General features: G+C 35.6%; 1 protein-coding gene across 2 annotated transcripts in view; it reads left to right on the top strand.

Moving 5' to 3' along the window:
- LOC120769265 (ras-GEF domain-containing family member 1B) overlaps positions 1 to 22,347 on the top strand; it is a 243,140-nt gene that overhangs the window by 77,299 nt on the left and 143,494 nt on the right. The window contains exons 3-4 of one of the 2 annotated variants that reach the window (XM_040096171.1): positions 11,927 to 12,061; positions 14,804 to 14,917. In XM_040096171.1, coding sequence (XP_039952105.1) covers positions 11,927 to 12,061; positions 14,804 to 14,917 — 249 coding nt within the window. The remainder of the gene's footprint in view (positions 1 to 11,926; positions 12,062 to 14,803; positions 14,918 to 22,347) is intronic. The other variant, XM_040096172.1, reaches the window with a different exon arrangement.

Genomic DNA, 22,347 nt, shown 5'->3' with positions numbered 1-22,347 from the left:
ATTGCCTAAGGCAACGTTATAATATTACACCAAATTGATCAGATCGGAGCATTATTGAATATATAAAGCTGTCCTACATACTGAATCCCCATTCTTTTATAGACTTTTTTTCTCTTTTTATTAAGGGTATTAAAGCTTCTGTTCAACTTAAAATTATTGTTCTTGTATATAAATTTATCTGTCCAACTCATCGTATAAGCCTAAATTACACTAAATTCTCAAAAATGAGGCTGTCATATATAAACAAACTTCAAACAAGCCGAACAAGCAAAGCAAGGGAAGCCTTGACTGAAAAATTTTCACCTGCCCCACATGCATATACCTATGCGTATATATTTCTTTATGTATTTGTCCAGCTACATTTACATGGAACTGGTGAAAGTGCCTTATATACAACCGCTTTTGTGCAGTTGTGCTATAACAAAAGTCAAATACGAACTTGCGGCAGTAACTGTTGTACCGTTAATGCAAATACTACTTGCAATACAATTTGGGTTATGTCAATAAAACTGTACTAGTTGCTACAGCGCACTGCTGAAGCCATTAAAGCACTAATTTGGCAGCCATTAGCAGCTAAAATCTACACAAACACAAACACAGAGTGACCCAAATAAGTTGAATGTCAACAACTTTAGTTTCGAAACCGTATAAAAGACAATTTAAAAATATTCGAAAAAGTTGTTTGTGCATATCATGGTACCCGATTGAATTCAAATGTTGCATGTTTCAATTTGAAAATTAATTTGTTGCAAAATCGAAATTAATATTTTAAATTTTTAAATGTATAATAATGTAGCTGTGGCTTTGTTTGAAAGAGCTCTGTATAGAAAATTAAATTTAAGTGCAATGTTTAAAAAAAGTATACATATGTATTAAAAATCAACGCAATTCTTTGAAACAAGCTTATAACTATCATATGTTCAATTAAAGAAAGGAAAGTACTCCTTCAAAGCACAGGAAATATCTTTCAGACATCCCTCTAGCAGCCACTTTTTCATCCAACAATATTAAATTTCTACTTTTCCTCTTCATTGAAGTCTCATTTTAACCTAAACTCAATTTTTCGTTAATTTTGTCGCACCCTGTATGATAAAATGCTCTGCCAGTATATACCCTGCAAATGCACTATTGTATTGCAGCTCATATATAATGCATGTAATTCAAATATCAGGGCTAATGTCTGCTAAATAAGTGAGTCATTAAACAAAACATGCTAAACTATTCGGTTGTGATTTCGTGTTTTTTTTGCTTTGTTTGTATATACTCAATTACTCAAAACGCAGATAAAACTGTATTTACGTAAGGCGATACTTTTAAGCATGACTAAAAAAGGTCAATTCAAACAGCGATTTCATTTGGACATCGACTCGTTGTGATACCTAAGATTCTATATTCTACTGATACCTAACTTCTATACTAGAGACCATAAAATCCTTACGAATCTACAAAGCCCTTTGAGTCTATAACAAATTTGCCAATGCCTCCTGGTTCGCCGAAGGTAAGACTGCCGAGATATTTTATCCATAGTATTGCAGAGGCTAGGCAGTGGAGAAGAAAGTGGCTGAATGTTTCCATCTCACTCTCTTCAATACAAGTTTAGAAACTAGCGTCCGTTAAGAGTTTTTCCTTGCCTGAGCAAGAGTTTTTATTGGACAATGTTCAGTAAGAACGACTACTATTGCGTTAAGATGATATTTGCTAAGGCCTCAGATGATGTCCTGCAATATAATCTAGGTCAAACGGATCTGTCAGTCGCACGGATCCGGTCATTGACCAGCGCCTGCTAGAAAGTAAGACACCAGTGGATGTCCAAATCGATCTCATTCCGATATTAGCAGTGCATCTGTACCCTCCTTGGCTAACTCATCGGCTTCGCACTTCCATCGATTCTAATATGATCCGGCAATCTAACGAATCTGATGACGAAGTAGCTGGCTGTAATTTCTACTGAAAAAAAACACTTCTTGTCTAGCTTTGAGCGCACAGTTGCCAAACTCAGCGCTGATATTGCCACTCTGTTGTTGGAGTGAATGAAAGAGGCTGCACTTCTTAGCGATACGCCTAACGCCTGCTTTATAGCAGCCACTTCAGCCTGACAAAGACTTCAGTGGTCCGGTAATCTAAAGGAGAGACTGACGGAAAATTCCTAACAGAAAACTTGCACTCCAATGTTCCCGCTAATCCGCGACCCATTTGTGAACAAACTCAGTGCAGCGACTTCTCCCCATTCAAATGTCCCTCGTCGGTATGTGAGCAGAGATAAACCTGTAGTGGCCTCTGCGACGCAGTGGTCTTGTATTTAAGGAGTGCAGTTGAGTGAAAGGAGAATACCGTCGTAGCTACACACCTGCCGGCAATACCCACGGGTGCTACCATTTGTTGGTATAACATAGTCAGTAGTGCACTGCAAATACTGATGATAGCCGCTCTTGGAAAACGCCTAAGCTTGTTAGCTAGCGTGAGTTTTTTGAACACCCACTACCAAACGAATTCAACATATAACAATATTGGCTTAACTGTGGCTTCGTAGAGTCAAAACACCATCCTTTGTGTGAGTTTTTATCTTTTCCCCACACCTCTTCTGCAGCAATATAAGACAAACGATGCTTTTCTAACTTTGTCCTCAATATTTAGCTTTTTATCAAGAATAAGCTCTAAGCACAAGACGCCACGCCCACAAAGCTCAATTAATCGGGGCGTTTTCACGTTCTCTAAAAGTTTTAATGCACTGTCCTTCGACAATATTAAACCAGATGAAATTGGATTATAACACTGCCACCCTGCGCTTTTGCCAGTATAGTCGTAATAATTGTCCAGCTTTACAAAATGTTCTAGTTCCAATAAAACAAAGAACCGCTCGAAGTAATGAAAATACTGCTGCCACGCAGACAAGTGTTGCCGAAGACCGCAATATGTCGATTCCAAGACGTTCTCCAGAATTGGGTCATTACCAGCCGGGGGATGCAGAGGATGAGGAAGACCTCCACTCCGTTGAAATGACCAGATGGAGAAGGACCTGACTTCGCTTGGAATCTGCAATTAGCGTCACGTTGCGAAAAGAAGGAAGGACTGGCGCGCCATTGTTAACTTGGAATCGCGTAAGCGGTGTCTATGCTGGTGAAGAATAAGAAGAAGAAAATTATAAATGAAACCCTTTAGCAATGGCTTGAAAGAATGTGAAGAATTTGTATTATGACAACAACCTTTTACTCAGTATCTATGAGAACAAACACAACAAAAATTCAATACAAAAATTCACTTCATGCTTTTAGATTAAAAAGAATCAATGTCATGGTATTCATAACAAATAATATTTTTTTCATGCTAAATATTCAATATCAAAAGGAAATGAGCAAGCAAGCTCATTTTCGCGCACAACCCACCTAATTGTGTAGCCTTAACCGCAAACCGCATATTATGCCCTCTCCCTCGTACTAAGAAAATTCAGAATGCCGGGAGAAACGTCAAAAAGCGCAACGTCGACAAATACTCAAATTAAAACCACTTCATGCATATCAATGAGTAATTGACTCTTAAGTGGTTACGTGTTGATTTTGCCGTCGCGTTTTTTTTTTTTCATTTTGTTTCTCAGCCCACGATTTTCTTGCTCATTGCACTTACAACTTTGGCGAAAGAGCAAGACAAACGCGAAGTCGGTTTGTATATAGGCATAAGATGGCAGGAAGTTGTCGCACATTAATTGGCGCTGTTGATTTTCATCTGTAATTTTCATTCGAATTTCATTTCATTTGACGCGCACAAGAACAATAGCAATGAGACCTTTCCTAACATAAAAGAATTGGTGGCGCATCGAGCTGTCGCCGAACTCTTTCAGCGTGAGGGTGAGTGGAAATCAGGTAGTGGAAAAAAATTGACGCTCTTAATTGCATGAGTGGTTTGTTTGAATTGTTGCTGGCTGCAATTAGTTAACTTCTCTCATTTTTTTCTGCATGTCCAATGACTTGCCGATTGCCTTGATTGTGCGGGTGGTTTAATTTGAGTGAATTGCGTGTACGCTTCGGGCGGTTTTGTAGTTTTATACCGAACTGTTGTCAATTATTTCCACTCTTTGTGGGCATACACTGCCGAACAATTAAATGGAATCAATGCAGTTTTTGATTTTCGCCATTTTCGAACATTTTGATTGTACATGGTCAATGAGTGGTTTTATTGGCAGCGATTTTCATTTCAAATTGTTTAATTAAATAGTTCGAAAAATTTGCTTTTTTCTCTCAGTAATAATGGCCAACTCTCTTCCAAATTGAGTATGCAAGCACAAAACTAGTTATAGTCTTTATTTCAGAGTAGAGTGTCCTAGAGATAAATTAAAGGTAGTGGTTTTATGAAAATGGTTGTTTGATATTAAAGGGAGGGGCAGGAGTGTCATTTAGGTCATCATTGTGCTCCCAAGTAGTAACCAAATTAATACCTATGCAACAATTCTTTGGATTTGATAAAAAAAACTTAATTTTTTCCACTTCAGCTGCTCAATGTGTCTTAAGTTGGAGCATTGAACATTGTGGTATATATCTTGTCTCATCCGGCTGAAGACTGGGCATCCGCGTAGTTAATGGTCCAGCGTCGCATCACCCGCGGAATCATCTTTTCCAATTTTCCCAAGGTGCGATCTTAGGGGTAAATGCTCCACAACATTATTAAGTTGCCTTCAGCCTAGTGGGAGAAGCTTTTTGGCCTGTCCATTATCAACACTACCTAAATGGAATTAGGTAGCTAGCTGGCTCTATAAAAATCAGACGCCTTGACGTGATGTGATTAAAAAGTCATGAAGTGACCTCAGGAAGCTGTCTGCCAATGTTGCGCTGTGATGAGATTTGAATCAAAACCATATCTTCGACCATTGCGTTATTTCCTTAGACAACAACCCATGTCAAATGTTATGAATATATCTCATCAAATAAAAAGTTTTACTAAAAGGTTGTAAATGTAAAAAAATCTATCATTGTGCTCCCAAACGAAATGTAAACAAAATAGTCAATGACCTTACAAACAACGGTGCCATTGATCCCACAAAATGTAAACAAAGGTTGTTGACTTGACTAAATGTAAGCCAATGTTGTGAACTTGGCTAAATGTAAACAAAAGGGTTATTGACCTCATAAAACGTAAATTCATTGACCTTGACCAACTGCAGACAAAAACACCATTGACCTCCTGAAATGTGAACAAAGAGGTGACTTACAAGTATCCCAAAATATATAAACTTATTAACCTCTTAGAAAGTAAAACAAAATTTTGCGCTAAACTGAACGATTGGAATCAAGTGCATGTAGAGAAAACTTTTTCATTTAACGAGATATCTTTAAAAAATTTTGTATGGAATATAACCCAAGACTATGATGTAATCTTCGAAGAAATTGTTCAGATCGGAGCAATATAGTATATAGCTACAACACAAACTAAAGAACCGGAATCAAGTGCATGTATGGAAAAATTTTTTTGCTAACGACATACCTTCATGAAATTTTTTATGTGTTATTGTTTAACGTAAGAGTGTGATCTCCGAAGAAATTGTTCAGGTCGAAGAGCTATAGCATATAGCTGCCATACAAACTAAGCGATAAAAAAAAGTTCATCTAAGGAATATTTTGTGTTTGTCCAAAGTTAACATATTTTCTTGGTATACAAGTATAATACTGCCAGGTCACATGTGTGTGTATAAATCTAGCACTCGCATGAAAAATGAACACAGATATTCGTCAAATGTCATGGCAGGTTGAGACAAGCAAAAAAATAAAAATGAATAAATAGTCAAGGCTCAAGGAACTGGAATAACGCAAATCCACTGGGTTAACATTTATCTGTATCATTTGCGCTTGATTCACTGCTTGACAGTTACACTATGCACATACCATGCGCAGCGCCTTTAAAAACCATTTGCCTACAAGCGCTGGCAGACAAGAACGCAAATCCCGAGTATTAGTTCGGCGAGTGAATTGACAAAGTAGCGGCATAAGCGGACAGCTGCGCGCAAAAAATTAGCTCCGGTGGTGTAGCTACCCCCGTACGCTTGTATATGAAGAGCACTTCTGACAGGCGAATCAGTTTTGTGTTTGTTTGTGTGTGTGTGCGTATTTGTGGAGCAAATTTATTTTATTCATTGCATGATTACCATTAATTTCAATTTGTCAAAGTGTCAGAAAAGAGCGCGCACACGCACAAAAACACACAAAAATTTTGACATATTCGCCAATGCGCTGGTGCTGGTATGCCCCTGCATGTGGGTAAAATGTCACTCATACGCAGTGTCTGCTCTATATGTGGCAGCGGCACGTTGGCAAGCTTGATATGCAGACACAAGCGCCGCTGCTTTAGACGAAAACGAAACAAAGCAAATGCAATTTTGCAGTGACAAGTGAGGCACTTGTATGTGTGAGTATGTGTGGCTGTGTGTGAGAGAGCTCATGAGTAAATTTGTTTCCTTTAGCACATCGGCTCGCAGGCATTTGTAGGTGTGTGTGTGCTATGACTTCAGCCAACGATATTCCTGTCACATGGTTCGACGTGCATCATCCACATACACAACAACAACAACAACAACAACAACTCAACACTGATTGCAGAACTATTTCTGGTATATACATATGTGTCTTATATGTCTGTCTGCCTTGAATATGTTGCTCATGAACTGCTCCCAGTTAGCTGTGCTTATATCGCCTGTATTTTGTTATCTTATTGCCAAGCTTGCCTGCCTGGCTGTTGTTGCCTTTCATGTCTCGCATGCTTTTTCCTGCTATGCGCGCTCAGGTACACACACATACAGCCGTGTATGTGTTGCAGTATGTGGAAGAAGTGTTTAAGTAGTTTTTGTTTCTTTGCTTGCTGCTTCCGCCATAACAATTTTGAGAAATAACAGACATTTGTCTCAATGCTGTAAATTATTCGTGACACGCCAGGGCACACCTACACTCACACATATGTACACTTAAGGCGAAACACAAGCGCTCACACCGTTCACTTGCGGAACTCTGCCATCTTCCGTACAACAGTAGCACTCGCTGTCATGCAAAATATCTCCACACACACATATGCGCTCGATCAATTTGTCAGCCATTTGTAAGGTGCACACACCCACATACCTACAACTCATTTCTGACTTCTGCTCGACGTCGCACATCAACCAGCTCTTAATTTAGTTACTCGCCTAGCGCAGACAAGCAGCAACTAAAACAAAATCAGAAACACAGCGAATTTCCAAAACAATATATGTGGCGTTTGTGTGTGAGTGCTGCCATGCTTCCCATCTGCGTTGTGTTACATTCTAAGCCTGTCATGCAAATTATATTTTAGTTTTCATGCACGCCATTCGAACGTGACTTTGCCGCTATTATTGACTTCAGCCAAAACAATTCGCTCCGGCGCGCTTTTTGGGCGCACAAATAGTTGCTTCCCTCCCCGCTAGTTGCCGTGGTAGCATTTTGCACGTACATGGCGTGAAATCTATGCTTAATTTATAGAAAAAATATATTGAATATTTTCGGAAATGTTTTGTACGGCTCACTACATTTTTGCATGCGCTGATTACATAGTTTGGAAATGCTGGAATTTCACTGTGATTCGGTAACTAAACTAATCCCAAACTTAAAAGAATGTAAGTAAGTAAATATTAAAGTAAGGGGTTTTATAGCTTTCGCATATCACAAAAACGGGGAATTTTTAAATTTGTAATACATTTTATTAGAGAAAGACCCTAGAATTTGAAGTAGTTTCTTTATATTTGAGCGTACTAATGAAACAAGGTATGACTTGATGTTGCTCATTTTAGTACTAACCCACACTAGGAGAGGCTAGGTTAAAAGATCGATCCCTCAACTTAGAAGGAGAATAGCACTTAGAATGTGATGTTCAGTCCATAGTGAAGCCAGACAATATATTAGCTATCAGCAAACCGCCCTGAACTTAACACAATTCTGCTTAGGTATTTTATTTCTATTTTCCCTATTTCACCTGGATGTCTAAAAGTATCTTCTTCCAAACAGTTCCAAGTTCAATCGGATGAATTCCGAGCGGACAGTGGCCAGTTGGAACAATCATTAAAAGGTGGACTTTCTGAGAACGTAAAACTTCATAAACCTCTTCCGATTTATTGTAGACTAGAAGAACCTTTCGACTGCACAGCTGCTGCTAGTTGATCCACACTTGCTGCGATGGCCTGAAGCCCAACAATCCAGTATTAGGCCACAAGAAGCCAACGAACCTCCTACTGGTTCTCATTTTGCAAATATTTATAGTGAAACACCTGTGCTAGCAAGCTGGACAGCCTTATAGTCATATGCAACACGAAATGGCCAGGCAAAACAACTCTAATCGATACTCTATTACGGTTCGATACTCGAGATAAGGAGTCTAGATATTCCTTCACTAGTCTTGAGCGCACAGTCGGAGTGGATAGTCAACACAGTCTGAAAGACGCTGCGCATGGGAGCAGTATATCCGCTGGTATTTTTATGGCAGCCACCTCCACTTGGAAGACGACGCAGAAGTAAATATGCCTAAACTGGAGGCTAATGGAAACTTCCTAGTAGTGTACTGCTCTACCATCCTACCCCGCAGCATTTAATTCATCCGTGAAAGAGCTCACCGCCTCACTTCACGAACGAGTCCTTCTCTCACATGCCTCCCTCGAAGGTATGTAAGCAGAGAAACGACAACAAGGACTAAGCTTGGCAACCTGAAAATTCAAGCATTTTAGAATGAAATCGAAGTGTTCACAGTGCTCAGGCTCACAATCATCTTACCCAGATTGTCTGAGTCTGAGCGCACCTTTCGCGGCCATACACCTTGCGGCTAAATCCACTGGTGCTATAAACAGCAGGTTCTTAACCAGTAGTTGGTGAGGTTAAAAAAGCACCAAAAATACAGATGAGTGCATCCCTTTGAACATTCGAGCCTCCTTGGTGAGAGTCCTCACCATTTGCCAATGGCACCACCATACACTGCAACTGATACCTTCCTTGCTCTTTCGTCGATGTTGGGTTTCCGCGACAGCTTATTGTTTACGATGAGGCTTGGGTACTTAACTCTGTCAGCATGCCGAAGACGCGTTCCCCTTACTAAAGCGTGATGCGCCTCCGGGCTTTTATAATTCCTAAATTCTAAAAAAGTGTTAAATACATTCAACAATTGTATATTCGTGGTTGCAATTACTGATTTATTGTTATTCATTTTCGGTTTTTCTGCTGTATACAGGCAAAAAGCATTGAAATGTTGACAGCTCTCTCTCCCCTAACACTCACTTTTCTGGTTTATACCCTTTTGTATTTTCGCTCAACTATACATGTAGCCTTTGGATGGAAACAAGCTACTGCTTTCAGCCATTATTTAATTAAAATCAAAGGAAAAATTATTTGTCAGATTAAAAGAAGATATATGTTACGAAAGCTTTTACGATTGTTTTGAATTCTAATTATGCATGTTTTTAAAGAGGTACCATTACTCGTACGAGTATGTCCCAATAATCGTTTCAATGCTGTGGATTAAATATTTTTTATTTTTTTGTCAGAACTACAGGTTTTCAGAAGACGGCCAAAAATACCCAAACATTTAGGAAGAGATAGTGCACAATAATCTTTTGTTAAGATTTTATTTCGAGCAAAGAATGTTGCATGTTATAAATTTATTTATATAATATTTCTCGATATTGCAAAATAATTTTTTACTTCGATTTATTTCCACCGTTATCTGTCCTGTTATACATTTTTACACAATCGAAAAAAAATTGCACAGTAAAATTATGCTTAGATTTTTTACTAAAGAAAAATGTTTCGCAATAATATTTTTTATGTTTACATAGTACCGCAAAAATATTGCAAATATATTTTATTTTGATTTTTGTACTACCGAAAAATTTTAAACCATAAAATTTTGCTCATATTTTCTACTAGAGAAAAATATTGCACAATAAAATTGTTTTCTGTTTATATAGTACCAAACAATAATGCACAATAATTTTATTATAAATTTTTATTTGGCAAAAAATATCCCACAACATAGTATACGTCCTGTACATAAAAATGTTGTGAGTTTTTCTTTTTATAAAGCCCGAAAAGAGAGAAGGGCCGCTAAAGAATGTGTAAAAATATATACATACATATGTAGGTATTTGTACGTTTTGCTTCATATCAAAACATTCTAAAAATTTACAATATTGTATATAAATTTTTTGCTTACATAATAGTGCTATGTAATATTGAAAAAATGCGCGTTTATTTATTTAACACCACTCGCTCAATTTGATCAATATTTTATAATATGTAAAGTTTTCATAATTCTTTTTCATAATTGTAAAATATGTGATGCCTGGCATGTAAAGGGTGCTTATTTCAAATCAAACAAGGAAAAGTAATTTACTTTACCATTTTAGTCTAATAAGTTTTGGCCTTTATAGTATTTTACTGAAAAGCTTTTCTACTTGGCACAGCCTCATGACCTAAGCTGCTATCTTACAGGCTCCTTTTTTGGGTTGGCTGTAGAGAACCAAGAAGTCGCGAATGCGTTACCAGTACAGCTCTCATGAAAAGCAAGATTTTCCTAATTTATTAATCACTACAAGAACAACAACTTCACTTTTTTATCAAATCGAATTTTAAATCCGTCAAAATTTATATTACAAAAAACATCGCACAATAATTTTTGGTTTAGATTGAAATACTGCCGATAAGTATTTACAGATTAACTCTTTTGATAGATTTAAAATATTGCACAATATTTTTGAATTTAGATTTTTTACTAACGAAAATTAATGCAAAATAATTTTTTGTTTAAATTTGTACATATATATATATTATCATAAAATATTGCGCAATAATTCTATTCACCAATTCTAAATCTTTATACAAACGAAAACTGTGCTCAATAAATTTTTCTATGGTTTTAGATTTAGACTTTTATTCTACAGAAAAAATATTGCACAATAACTTTTTTATTTTTATATTATTACTATTATATTATTATATTATTATATTATTGCATATTTGCACAATAGTTTATTTCAGCCAAGTCAGAAGTCCAAAATAACCAGACTCATTAATTTTGAGATGGCTGCTTGCCCGATAACGATAGCTACCGTAGAGTTGTGTAGCCTTAAATGTTCTGATAATTGGGCATAGACCTTATATTAAATTTATAAAACGCACCTAATAACCTATCCAAGATAACTCAAACAGATTCTCTGAAAACAATCCAGCTCATGACCTACATACATAAGTGCCGCCCTACAAGCTTGTTAATGATTTGAGTTTTTTATAGAGAACCTAGAAATCGCGAATATTTTACCGGTAAAACTGACCAATAGGAGTAAAGTTTTCACCACAAAAACAACAAACTCGCTTATTCAGCAAACCGCATTTTTAAACTGTCTAATTTATATCACAATTCTAAATTTTTATGCAAAGTATATTGTACAATAATTTTTTGTTGCACAATAACTTTTTTTGATAGATTTGTATACAATGATGATGTGAAAATATATTTATTATCAAAAAATATTGCGTAATAATTTTCTTCACATATGTACATATATACATTTTTATACAAACGAAAATATGCACACTAGTTTTTTATGAAATTTTTATGTTTTATAGTAACGTTTTCTTAATTTCTTAATCACCACAAAAACAACAATCTCGCTTATTTATCAAACCGAGTTTTAAATCCGTCAAATAATACTCAATATCAGTGTCAATAAAGCTGTTCATTCTGACAGCAATCTCCTGCCTTCCAGCAAATTCTAACCAACTAAAAACACCCTGTATTGTTGATTATGACATGTAATTTTGATATGCATTAAAACATAAATATTACAATATTTACAATCGTAAATGTTCGATTTCAATTGCGACTAAACCAAATTTATTTCTGTATTAATTTCACACAATCTAAATTTACAAACAATCAATTTATTTTGCAGGTTTCATTGGCAAAATCAACAAAAAACACATTCACCGGTTATGGCGTCGGCAGCGCCAATATGGATGCTGACATTGTACAATATGACATACCGAAAAACTCTTACAAACGAGCCAATACGGACATCAATTACGAGGTGATTGTATAGCTGAATATTTACGCATACCAAAACACACACACACACATACGCATATGCGCATCCGGGCGTTTTATTTATTTAAATATTTAAATTGGTGCAAATTAGATTTTGCATTAAACATTTGCTCGCTGGTAATCTCAGCGGAGATTTGACGTTAAATTCTGAATTGATTTCCAACTCAATCAATAAATGTCATTTAACTACACTTGGCACACATAAATGTTCGATTCGCATGGGGCGATACTTAGCGCTGCGTCAGTGAGAGGAAACTTTGCAATTTAGGCGATTAAATATTTGAATATTTTTGTGAAATATTTAAGCACATAATGTGCGAATTGCATTTGAAAAAGCGTGAAAATATAAAATGATGCATTCAAGTTGAAAGAAAATAATCTCAAATAAATATATTTATTAAAAACCAATAAAATTTAGTTAAAAAAAATGATTTAATTTATGGGAAAAACGGCCAGTTAATTTCTGTTCAAAACTGTTTGCCCCATATCAAATAAAAACAGTTACGCTTTCCGTGTAATTAAAATTGTTTTTCTTTTTTTTTTAAATAAACATTTGTACCGCAAGCAATATGTTGTAAGCCGCAATATTTGTGCGAAATTTACAATTTTCTATTTGTAGTTGCAACCAGATTTTAGTGGTAAGCCAGTGAGCGCAAACTGCTAACGTTTAATTGGCACTTAAACTGATACCGCATAGCAGTGGTGTTAGCCAAATGTTTGCTATATTGCATGCAACATATTATGAAGCGGAAATAAACATTAAAAATTCATATTAATGCAATATTTCAGAGAGGAGTGTAATTGCCCAAACTCAGCGCAGGGAAATGGATTTCCAGCAAATTTACATAATTAAATTTAAATATTTTACGAGCGCATTTAACAAAACTTAATTAAATCTCAACGTTAATGTATTAACTGTAATTACCGTCTAATACAAGCGGATGCACTAACAACTTAATAACATACGCACGAGGTATAGGAATAATTTTAGAATAATCACAAAAACGAAAGTTTAGCAATTTCGTTGGGAAGTGTTTTGTCGGAATGTTGAAAATTGTAAAATGTATGTATGTATTACATACGGGTATTACATACATAAATAATACTGAAAAATATAGCGCAATAATTTTTGGCTATTGATTACTAGCGGTAAATATTGCGCAATAAAATTTTGCTCCGCTATTTCAACAGCTAAATATATTATATTGTATAATAATTTTTTGTTCTTATATTGAACATAATTTCTTTATATTTTTTATACAATCGAAAAATATTGCACAATAGCTTTTTCTTTAGATTTTTGTATTACCAAAAATATTGCAAAAAAAATTTTAGAATTTTATATGTTTAATTTTTTATACTTTCGGAAATAAATGTAAAATAATTTTAGCTTGAAATTTTTACTAGCGAAAAATATTGCAGAATTTTTTTACATTTTACTACATTCAAAAAATATTGCACAATAATTTTGTTCACCCAAGTTTCTTTTTATAGATTGTAATACAATCAAAAATTATTCTAAAAATTATTCTGTCGATTTTTATTTCTTTAAATTTTTATACTAACGGAAATAAGCCTAAAATATTTTTTTGTTTGAATATTTTACTAGCGAAATAAATTTTAATACATGCGTCAAGTATTACACAATATTTTTTTTTTTTGTATAAACTTTATAATAAAAAAAGATATTGCACAATTATATTTTTATCGAATTAAAAATAATGCTCAATAAAATTTTGCTAAAATTTTATACTATCGAAAATTATAACCCATTAATTGTGACTCAGACTTTTATATGACCCAAAAATATTGCACAATAATTTATTTTTTTAGTTATTTTTACTAGAGAAAGGTATTGCAAAATAATTTTTTTATAGATTTTTATTCAATAAAAGAAAATTGCACAACCAAATGTTTTACACAATAATTTTGTTTACCCAAGTTTTTTATGGATTTTAATACCATCGATCAATATTGTACAATAATTCTTTTATATATTTTCATTTCATCGAAAAATATTGCACAATAATATTTACAGATTTTTATACAATCAATATCAATATTGTACAATAATTCTTTTATATATTTTCATTTCATCGAAAAATATTGCACAATAATATTTATAGATTTTTATACAATTGAAAAATATTTATTGCGAAATATTTTTTTTGCCTGATAGATTTTTATTCAAACGAAAAATTACACAATAATTTAAATTTTTGTTGGAATAAGAAAAGAGTAACTAACCCGACCCGATTTGGAATTGAGCTTCATTCATTCAAAAGCTAAGTTATAACAGTAATGTGAATTGGTAGTAAGATAACTAATATTTTAGTACTGAGTTCAAAATGTAGTCTCTTTTACAAAATATGGTCTCTTTAATCATAAGGATAAAGCCTGAATCGCTCTCCAAACTATATTTATATGCATAGCTGGGTCTCAACATGATTACTGGTCACTCGGAATGAATTCCGAAAGATCTCTCGTTTTTTTTGCTATCAAATCCGGCATAAAACTTAATCGGTCGAATTAAAACTCAAAAGTCACTCAAATTGTACATATATTTTGAATATCTAGTGTTTAGATACATATACTGAAGTTCAGTGTCAAGATAATACTATTATTCGTAATACAAATTAGTTTTGTTGATGTGATACTTTTTAATAAAGAATTTAATTTTTTACATCATTCAATAAAATAATTTTCAAATTTTCTCTATTTACAGAGCTCCGTATTGGGTTCCGGTGGTATTATGTATATAAATGGTAGAATAGTTTCTGGACCCCTAGACTCACTGATAGAAGTGCTAGTGCCAAAAAATCGCATAGATTTCGATAAGGTAAGATATTTCAAATATTTCCGTGCTTACAAACACACATCCACACAGAGGGCCATAGTAATGGATACAACATTGAATGTGGATTCTTGTAATTACACGATATCTTATACATATGTATACGAAAAAAACCTGTATTTGATGTACAGGAAATGATGATACACAAAACAAGTTCTTGAGCTACTAAATATATATCCAACCACATATACTATACATATGTTAAAGTAAAAAGTTGCCACTTTTTTGATATTTAAAAATTAATAAAATCATATTTAGACAAACGGGTTGCAGTTTACATATGTACTCGTATAGGCAACTTTTTACACCCTGGAAAGGGAATATTGAATAGCCCCCACGCACACTGAAGGGTATGGAAAATAGTTTGTTTAAAAAGCTATGGTATTATTATCCAGCTCAACGCTAAAATCTTGGAAAAATTGTTCAGATCGGTCTACTGTACCATATATCATATATACAACTGACCTCTTAAATAATATCCTTCTATGGAAACTCTTTTGTTTATCATGATATCATGAAATCTTATAGAGATATACATATGTATATGTAAGGCATCGCCACAATTTCCGAAAGTATTGTTCAGATCGGACTAGATTTTACCTCAGCTCCCAAAGATGTTTCAATTCAATATTGTTTACAGTACTTTGGAATATTTATAACTTTCATGAATTTTATTTTATTTATTATTTTTAACGAAAAAATAACAAATTGTGCAACTTGCAACCGCAATACAAAATTAATTAGTGTAAGTGTGTGAGTGCTTCAATTTAAAATGCAAACAAATAAAAACAGTACCTATTAATAAAGCAACAATGAAATACAAATGAGTTGAGATAAAAAGTGAAATTAAACGGCATTTATATATTACAGATCACACACACACACACCAACATACAAATGCACACACACCTACATACATATGTAATAAGCGCGCTTTGAACAGTGGCTGCATGGCGGCAGTTGCTGTTGTTGCTCCGTCAAAGTGGGCATGTCCGACCGCAACGCGTCAAACAAGCGTGTAAAGTGAGAACGCTTCGCCGCGATGAAAAGCGGATGTAATTGCATTTCTATGTTTTGCCAGCAAAACCCAAAACCAATAACATTACAATCAATATACAAACACACACACACGCGCACACAATAAAAGCGCTGACAAAGCAACGTCACACGCACACACACACACACAGATAAGCAAACGCGCTTACAGTTAATGCATTGTTGTTGCCACGCGAAGCATAGAAGAATGCAGCTGATAGCAGCAGCAACTGGTGAAGTGTCTGCACATCCTTTTTGCAGCAACAAAACTATATTCGAAGCAATGCTCTTGATGTGTGCGTGTATGTGTGTGTGAGAGTGCTGGTTTTTGTGCAACACTCAGCATCGATAATTCAACACTGAATACGCGCTGTGCATTCGAGCAGTTTTTACTCGCTCTGACTATTGATTTTTTCCAATTCATTTATTCTTTATTCATGCAATCAAACAATCCAATCCAATGTAGTGGTTGTGGTGGTGGCGCGCGGGCAAGAAAACACAAAACACAAAACAAAAATAAAAATAAAAATAACAGCAGCACTTTTATTAATATTCCGCACAAAAAACGGCAAGAGAAAACAAGTTTTTATAAACATTCATGTTTCATATGGTAAATACACGGAGTTTGTTTGCATTAACCCTCGGGTGAACCCGGTGGCTCGAGCGAGTTGACATAGAATTTCGTAGTTATATGTAAAGCAGTGCTCACCACATCAGAGCAAAACTAGTGCAATATTATATTAGAAGGAAAGTATCGCAGAAAACTTTAATTTTAAATTTTTTAAGAACAGAGTTGCCACCAAAAATAAACTGTGGCAAATACTATGAATAAATAATGGAAAATAAAATCTTTAAAACATTTTCGAATGATATTCGAAGCTTTTAACTGAGCGTGTTTGATACAAAATTTCAAATATATTTATTAAAATATCAAAATTTATTAAAATATTACAAACACTGGCTGGCTGTCAGGCCATACATGGACGTACAAGTCGACTCTTTCAGCAAAGTTTTCTTCTTGAACATTTGCACAGCGAGTTAAGAGACATAATGAACTCTCCAAATAGTTTTTGCTGGGATGTATTCGCAGATAACATCATTGCAGTCGTCTGCTTGAAGCTCAACATACTTCACACACAGACCGATGCCATTCACATTGGAGCCATTTACCATTTCACCGACTCCCTCGGAGTGAATCGCGTACTTGGAGTCAAACCACCACTTATTGCAGACGAAGAGTTTGTGTTCCAACGCGATTCTTGAGTGGCCCTGTTCAACTTCGATCTGAGCACTGTAGCTCTGCCAGCGGGCTGGGGATAGAATTTGCCAAAATTTCCAAAGTAAGCAGGACTTAAAAAAACAAAACAAATGGTTTTTTCGGCAAAATCAATTTATTTTATTCAAAATATTCTCCTTCTGCTTTCACTAGCGTCGATCGATGAGACAGCGCATGTCATGACGGAGAAATGTTATGAAATTTTCCCTGGACAAATATAAAGATAACAGATTCTAACGTACCAGTCGACATATAGATGGCGTCACCAGGGGGCGGTAGATTCATAAAGTCCTGTTTACTTGGGAACGTACCTTGTAGTCTCTGTTATAAATAGTTTTATAATACTCAGCTTCAACTGATATTGTAGATTTTGAATTATATTTTTTCTAAGGAAAAGACATTTGAAGTTCAAGCTACAAATTTCATCAGTCATTGAGTTAAAGAGGTGCTCAACTGGTAGTAGCAAAAGCTACAAGGTCTGACGGAAGACTTAAATCTAGTACCACGGAAAAAAGGTCAGCCTTTGTAGTACGCTCCACTCTGCTCATTGTGTTTGACCCTTTGGGGAGATTCCTTGTGGCTGTGGTTTAAACATAGTGGCAGTATAAATGAATATTCAGTTCATTGTGGAGTCGAACTACGGCCTGCTGCCGAACCCACAGCACGGCACAGGTTTTAGATCGGCCTCTAACCCGACCAAGGTGAAAAAGGAGTCCCTTCCACCTGACCAATTGGCACCAAGTAATACTTGCAAAAGGCTTGTATTATTTGGAGCGCTGATCAACCAAACACCCCTTTGCATGACCAACAACCCCACTTTTCTAACGTGCTTTTGTCTATAGCCCAACCCCGTTGAAACAGCACCTTTTCTGAGCCTAAAATTAGATTATTTCGATGGCAGCCAAACCCAACCTCACCACCGAAATGGTAAAACAAACACCATCAAATTTAATAGAGACTTCATATCTAATTTTGAAAGTTCATTCCGTACCTTAAACTGCGAAGCCTCTAGATATTTAAGCCGAGGTTTAGCTAAGCCCGGATGGAAGCGGAGGAAGAGTTCCAGCGTCTCACTAAAACCTACTTCCTTGCACATTCTACATGTATTATTGTTACTTATGATCATTCGGTTTACATGTGATGACTGTAAGTTGTGAGCTGTGACTTGTATGCCCCTAAGCCATTCCTTCTCCCTTTCATCTGCTTCCGTCCTTTCGGAAATTTTATGGTTTATCGTTTCTAGCAACTAGGCTGTTTTCGAACTAGATTGATAGCCACCACGTAGGAAATTTTGACAGTCTCATCAGCTATTTTGTTTCCCGGAACACCCTTGTGGCTTGCAACCAAGTACATATCGTAGCAGTATAGGTAGCTCCTATGCTTCTAAGGACACTCTCTATCACAATACGATATGAGATTATTGCTTTAACCTAAATTCTAAAAAATTTAAAAATTTGAAAACAAACAAAGCCGCTAAGCTAAACTAACAGTAAATATGTTTAACTAGCATCAAAAGAAATTTTGAACACGCTCTGGGTTAAAATTCAGCAATATATATGCTAACTACACTGCTGGCATATCCAAAGCCAATTCATGCGCACACAATTGCATTCGAAAAACACTTTTGATTATTGCCAATGCATGCAAATTAAAGTTACTAAAAAACGCGGAGTTTTTTTTCGAACATTATACAAAGCAATATTGGTTGCATAAATAATTAAAAACTACGCTTATACTGCAGCAGAAGGTTAGCTGCAAGCTATTAGCCTCTGAAAAATTCCAAGAGCTACTGCGCGCTCATAGCAATTTTTCAATTTTTCCACATTTCAACTTTTTTCGTTGCTTTTATTGATGTTATCGGCATTTTTTGAATTGCTGTCATTTTATTAATGAAATTGTTTGTCTAATGGAAACTGATATGTGCTTTTATATAAACGGTTGCACGGATGTGGGTATATGTGTGTGTGTGGCTATAAGCGTTTTGCTTAAACACGATTTCCGAGCAGTTTATTTTGCATTTATTGATGGTTATGAATATTTAATTTACTTAATTAAGAGCGCTATTTATTTATTATATATATCAATACAATTAATTGAAGAAACCTAACTTGCTTTATGTATGCATATATGTATATGAATGTATATGCTACAGTGAGCAAAAACGAGTAAGACTTTTTATTTAAATTTCATTCGAAAACCAATACGTAGAATTTTTTTTCTAGGTTGGTGTGACTGTCAATGACATCTGTGCGAAGTGTCACATCAAACTAATCATTAATGTTCAGTATACGCATTATCTTCCATTAAATTTGGTAGGCTGATTCAAATCTCTGGTCCCGAAACGTTCAGAATGTTGAAAAGGCCTTCGGTGATAGTTGTTTGTCACGTGTTTTTGATTGGTACAAATTATTCAAAGAAGGTCGAGAATGGACATCAACATCAGCTGATGATTAATAAGTTAATAAAATTAAGGAGTTGGTGCTTGAGAATGGACGATTAACAGTCAGAGATCTTACTGGCATCGTTAGAATATCGGAAGGATCAGTGAAAACCATTTTGAAAGATCATTTGGGAGTAAGAAATCCAAAATCACCAAATTTTTTCTAAAACAGCGTCGCGTTAACGTCTGTGAAACAATGTATTCCGACTACCAGGATGTCATAAAATGTATTATTACTGGCGATGAGTCTTGGATCTATGATTACGATCCGGAAAGAGACAATAAATCGGCCTAATATCATGGCAGAAGTGATCCTAAGCAGAAAACCCCACGTCAAAATCAAGGTTATGTTGACAGTTTTCTTCGATTATCGCGGTTTGGTGCACTCCGAATTCCGACCGGCCAAACTGTCAACAAAATATACTATTTGAGTCTTATGCGACGTTTGAGCAAAGGTACTCGTAAAAGGCAATCGAAATTATGGGCCGACAACTCTTGATTTTTGCACCATGATAATGCACCGTCGCGTACTGCATTAATTCTTTGTGAGTGTTTCTCTAATTTTTCAGCCAATATCGTGCCGCAACCATCGTATTCGCCAGATATAGCTTCGTGTGTCATTCGGCAAACTCAATCGACCGCTCCGGGAAAACCGTTTTGAGTCAATTGAAGACATTAGACTTGAATCACTACGCGCAATGAAGGTTATTCCGGAAATTGATTTTAACAACTGTCTCGAGAATTAGGAAACACGTTGGCAGAACTGTATTGTGGCCCAGGGGGATTACTTTGAGGGGGATGACATAGATTTTGAAGAATAAATTAAGAATTTTAATTTTTTTTTTTATTTTTTGGTCATAGTAGTGTAGTGTAGTAGTGTGTTGAGATCTCATAATACTGAGGTTATAATATTCATTATTCAATAAAGGAAATTGAAAAGTCCTTGTTTTCTTTGCCTTGGACCTTGGCAGACAATGTAACTGAGCTGATTTTGTTTACCGGGAAATACAAAATCCCTGCTGTTACGTTCCCCACGTTGGATGGTTGACAAGAAGCTGCCGTGGAAGCCAAACATGGAGAAGAGAGTAACGATTATCATATTATACTATTGTAGAGAATCAATTGGGAAGAGGTGTGGTCTCTCAAGAAAAGTGGTGTTCTGGCTCTATGGAATCTTAGTTAAGCCAAAAATTTTTTATGAGGAGTGCAGTGAGCCTTTTCCAAGATGGAACGAAAGTAAAAGTGAGAGTAAGAGGTACAATCTTCCATCGGAAGTTCTCCTTCAACTCCGGTTTCAAATTACCAAACCACTTTAGCGTATTTCTACCGGACGTGGCTTTCATCAAGATAGCAGTAAATGTACTGCCACAAAGAGTACCTTCCTTCAGAGAGGTGTTGGTTGACTCATATAGGTGAGCGTCTATATTATATTGCAGCTCGCTGACTATACTTAACTTCGTTAGCAAAAGATTCAAGCTTATTAAATATTAGGCTTGCATAAGCGCCCGGTAACAGCGGCATCGCCAGAAACTGCAAAGTCGATGAGCTTACTAGGGAGGGTATTCTTTCCTCAATTTCATCTGATTTAAATCGAGCCGGTTTTTAAGGTCTTCTTGCATTCTGACATTGGTCCTTTGGATCACAAGTGAGCTCATCAGCTGCTGTCCACAATCAGAACTTGTGCGATTGCGAGATCGAATTATAAGAGCTTCTCCGAACTCCTGGCTCTTAACAAAGTCAATATCGACACAATTGTGGGTGATCTGACTGGACACTGTTCAATGGGTTCACACAGGGTACGAGGCGGAATCATCTTGTTACTTCCTCTTCTATTGCCTGCTCCTTCGAGACTGAGATTGACTTGTGGGCTTGGACACACCATTGGCAACCATATCCTCCTTTATAAATTTGTGGTGAGCTCGAAACGCTTCGTCGACCTACGACATCCATCAATTTTAGACCAACCGTATGACCTAACCTAACCTGTCACAAGTCTACCCAGAAAAATTATAATAGTTTGTTGCCTTTATTCCCAAGAGAGGTTCTTATAAATATTCAAAATAAATTGGAGTATATAGATCAAAATATATACAAGTAGATATACTCACACAAGTGTGTGTGCATAACAAATATTTGCTTTGCTCAAACCGAAGTCTACATGCTATATACCAAAGTTCATGAAGATAAATTAAATTAAATTTTCAATGAATTTGTAATCAAGCGCTTTTAGATAATTGATTGAAATCATACAATCAATTGTCTTATACATTTGTGTTTTTGTACATACAAATGTATATTCGAAAATGCAAACACACGCTTGCAGCGTTTTCGGAGAAACTATCAAATGTTTCTTGTACTCAATAATCCCTCATTGTCACTCACACGCACAAACACACGCATACACTTGCACATTGGTGCCGGCTGTCAGACGGCTGAACAAATAAATCAACCGACCACAATACAACCGAGTCGCAGTGTTTGATTAGTGCCAATTAAATATTTATTTAATTACTATGTAATAAAGAAGTCGCCATAACTCATACACACACAGCCCGAAACAGCTGTAATAATAATAATAATAACCGAGAATACAATCAGTTATGTTCGTGGTTTCCTATATTATACAAGTACATTTTGATATATTTTGAGTTGATAAATATTGAC

The sequence above is a fragment of the Bactrocera tryoni genome, chromosome 2, assembly GCF_016617805.1.
Source record: "Bactrocera tryoni isolate S06 chromosome 2, CSIRO_BtryS06_freeze2, whole genome shotgun sequence".
Taxonomy (NCBI): Eukaryota; Metazoa; Arthropoda; class Insecta; order Diptera; family Tephritidae; genus Bactrocera; species Bactrocera tryoni.
The sequence above is the reverse complement of the archived record's forward strand: the minus strand, read 5'-3'. Positions and strand labels throughout refer to the sequence as shown.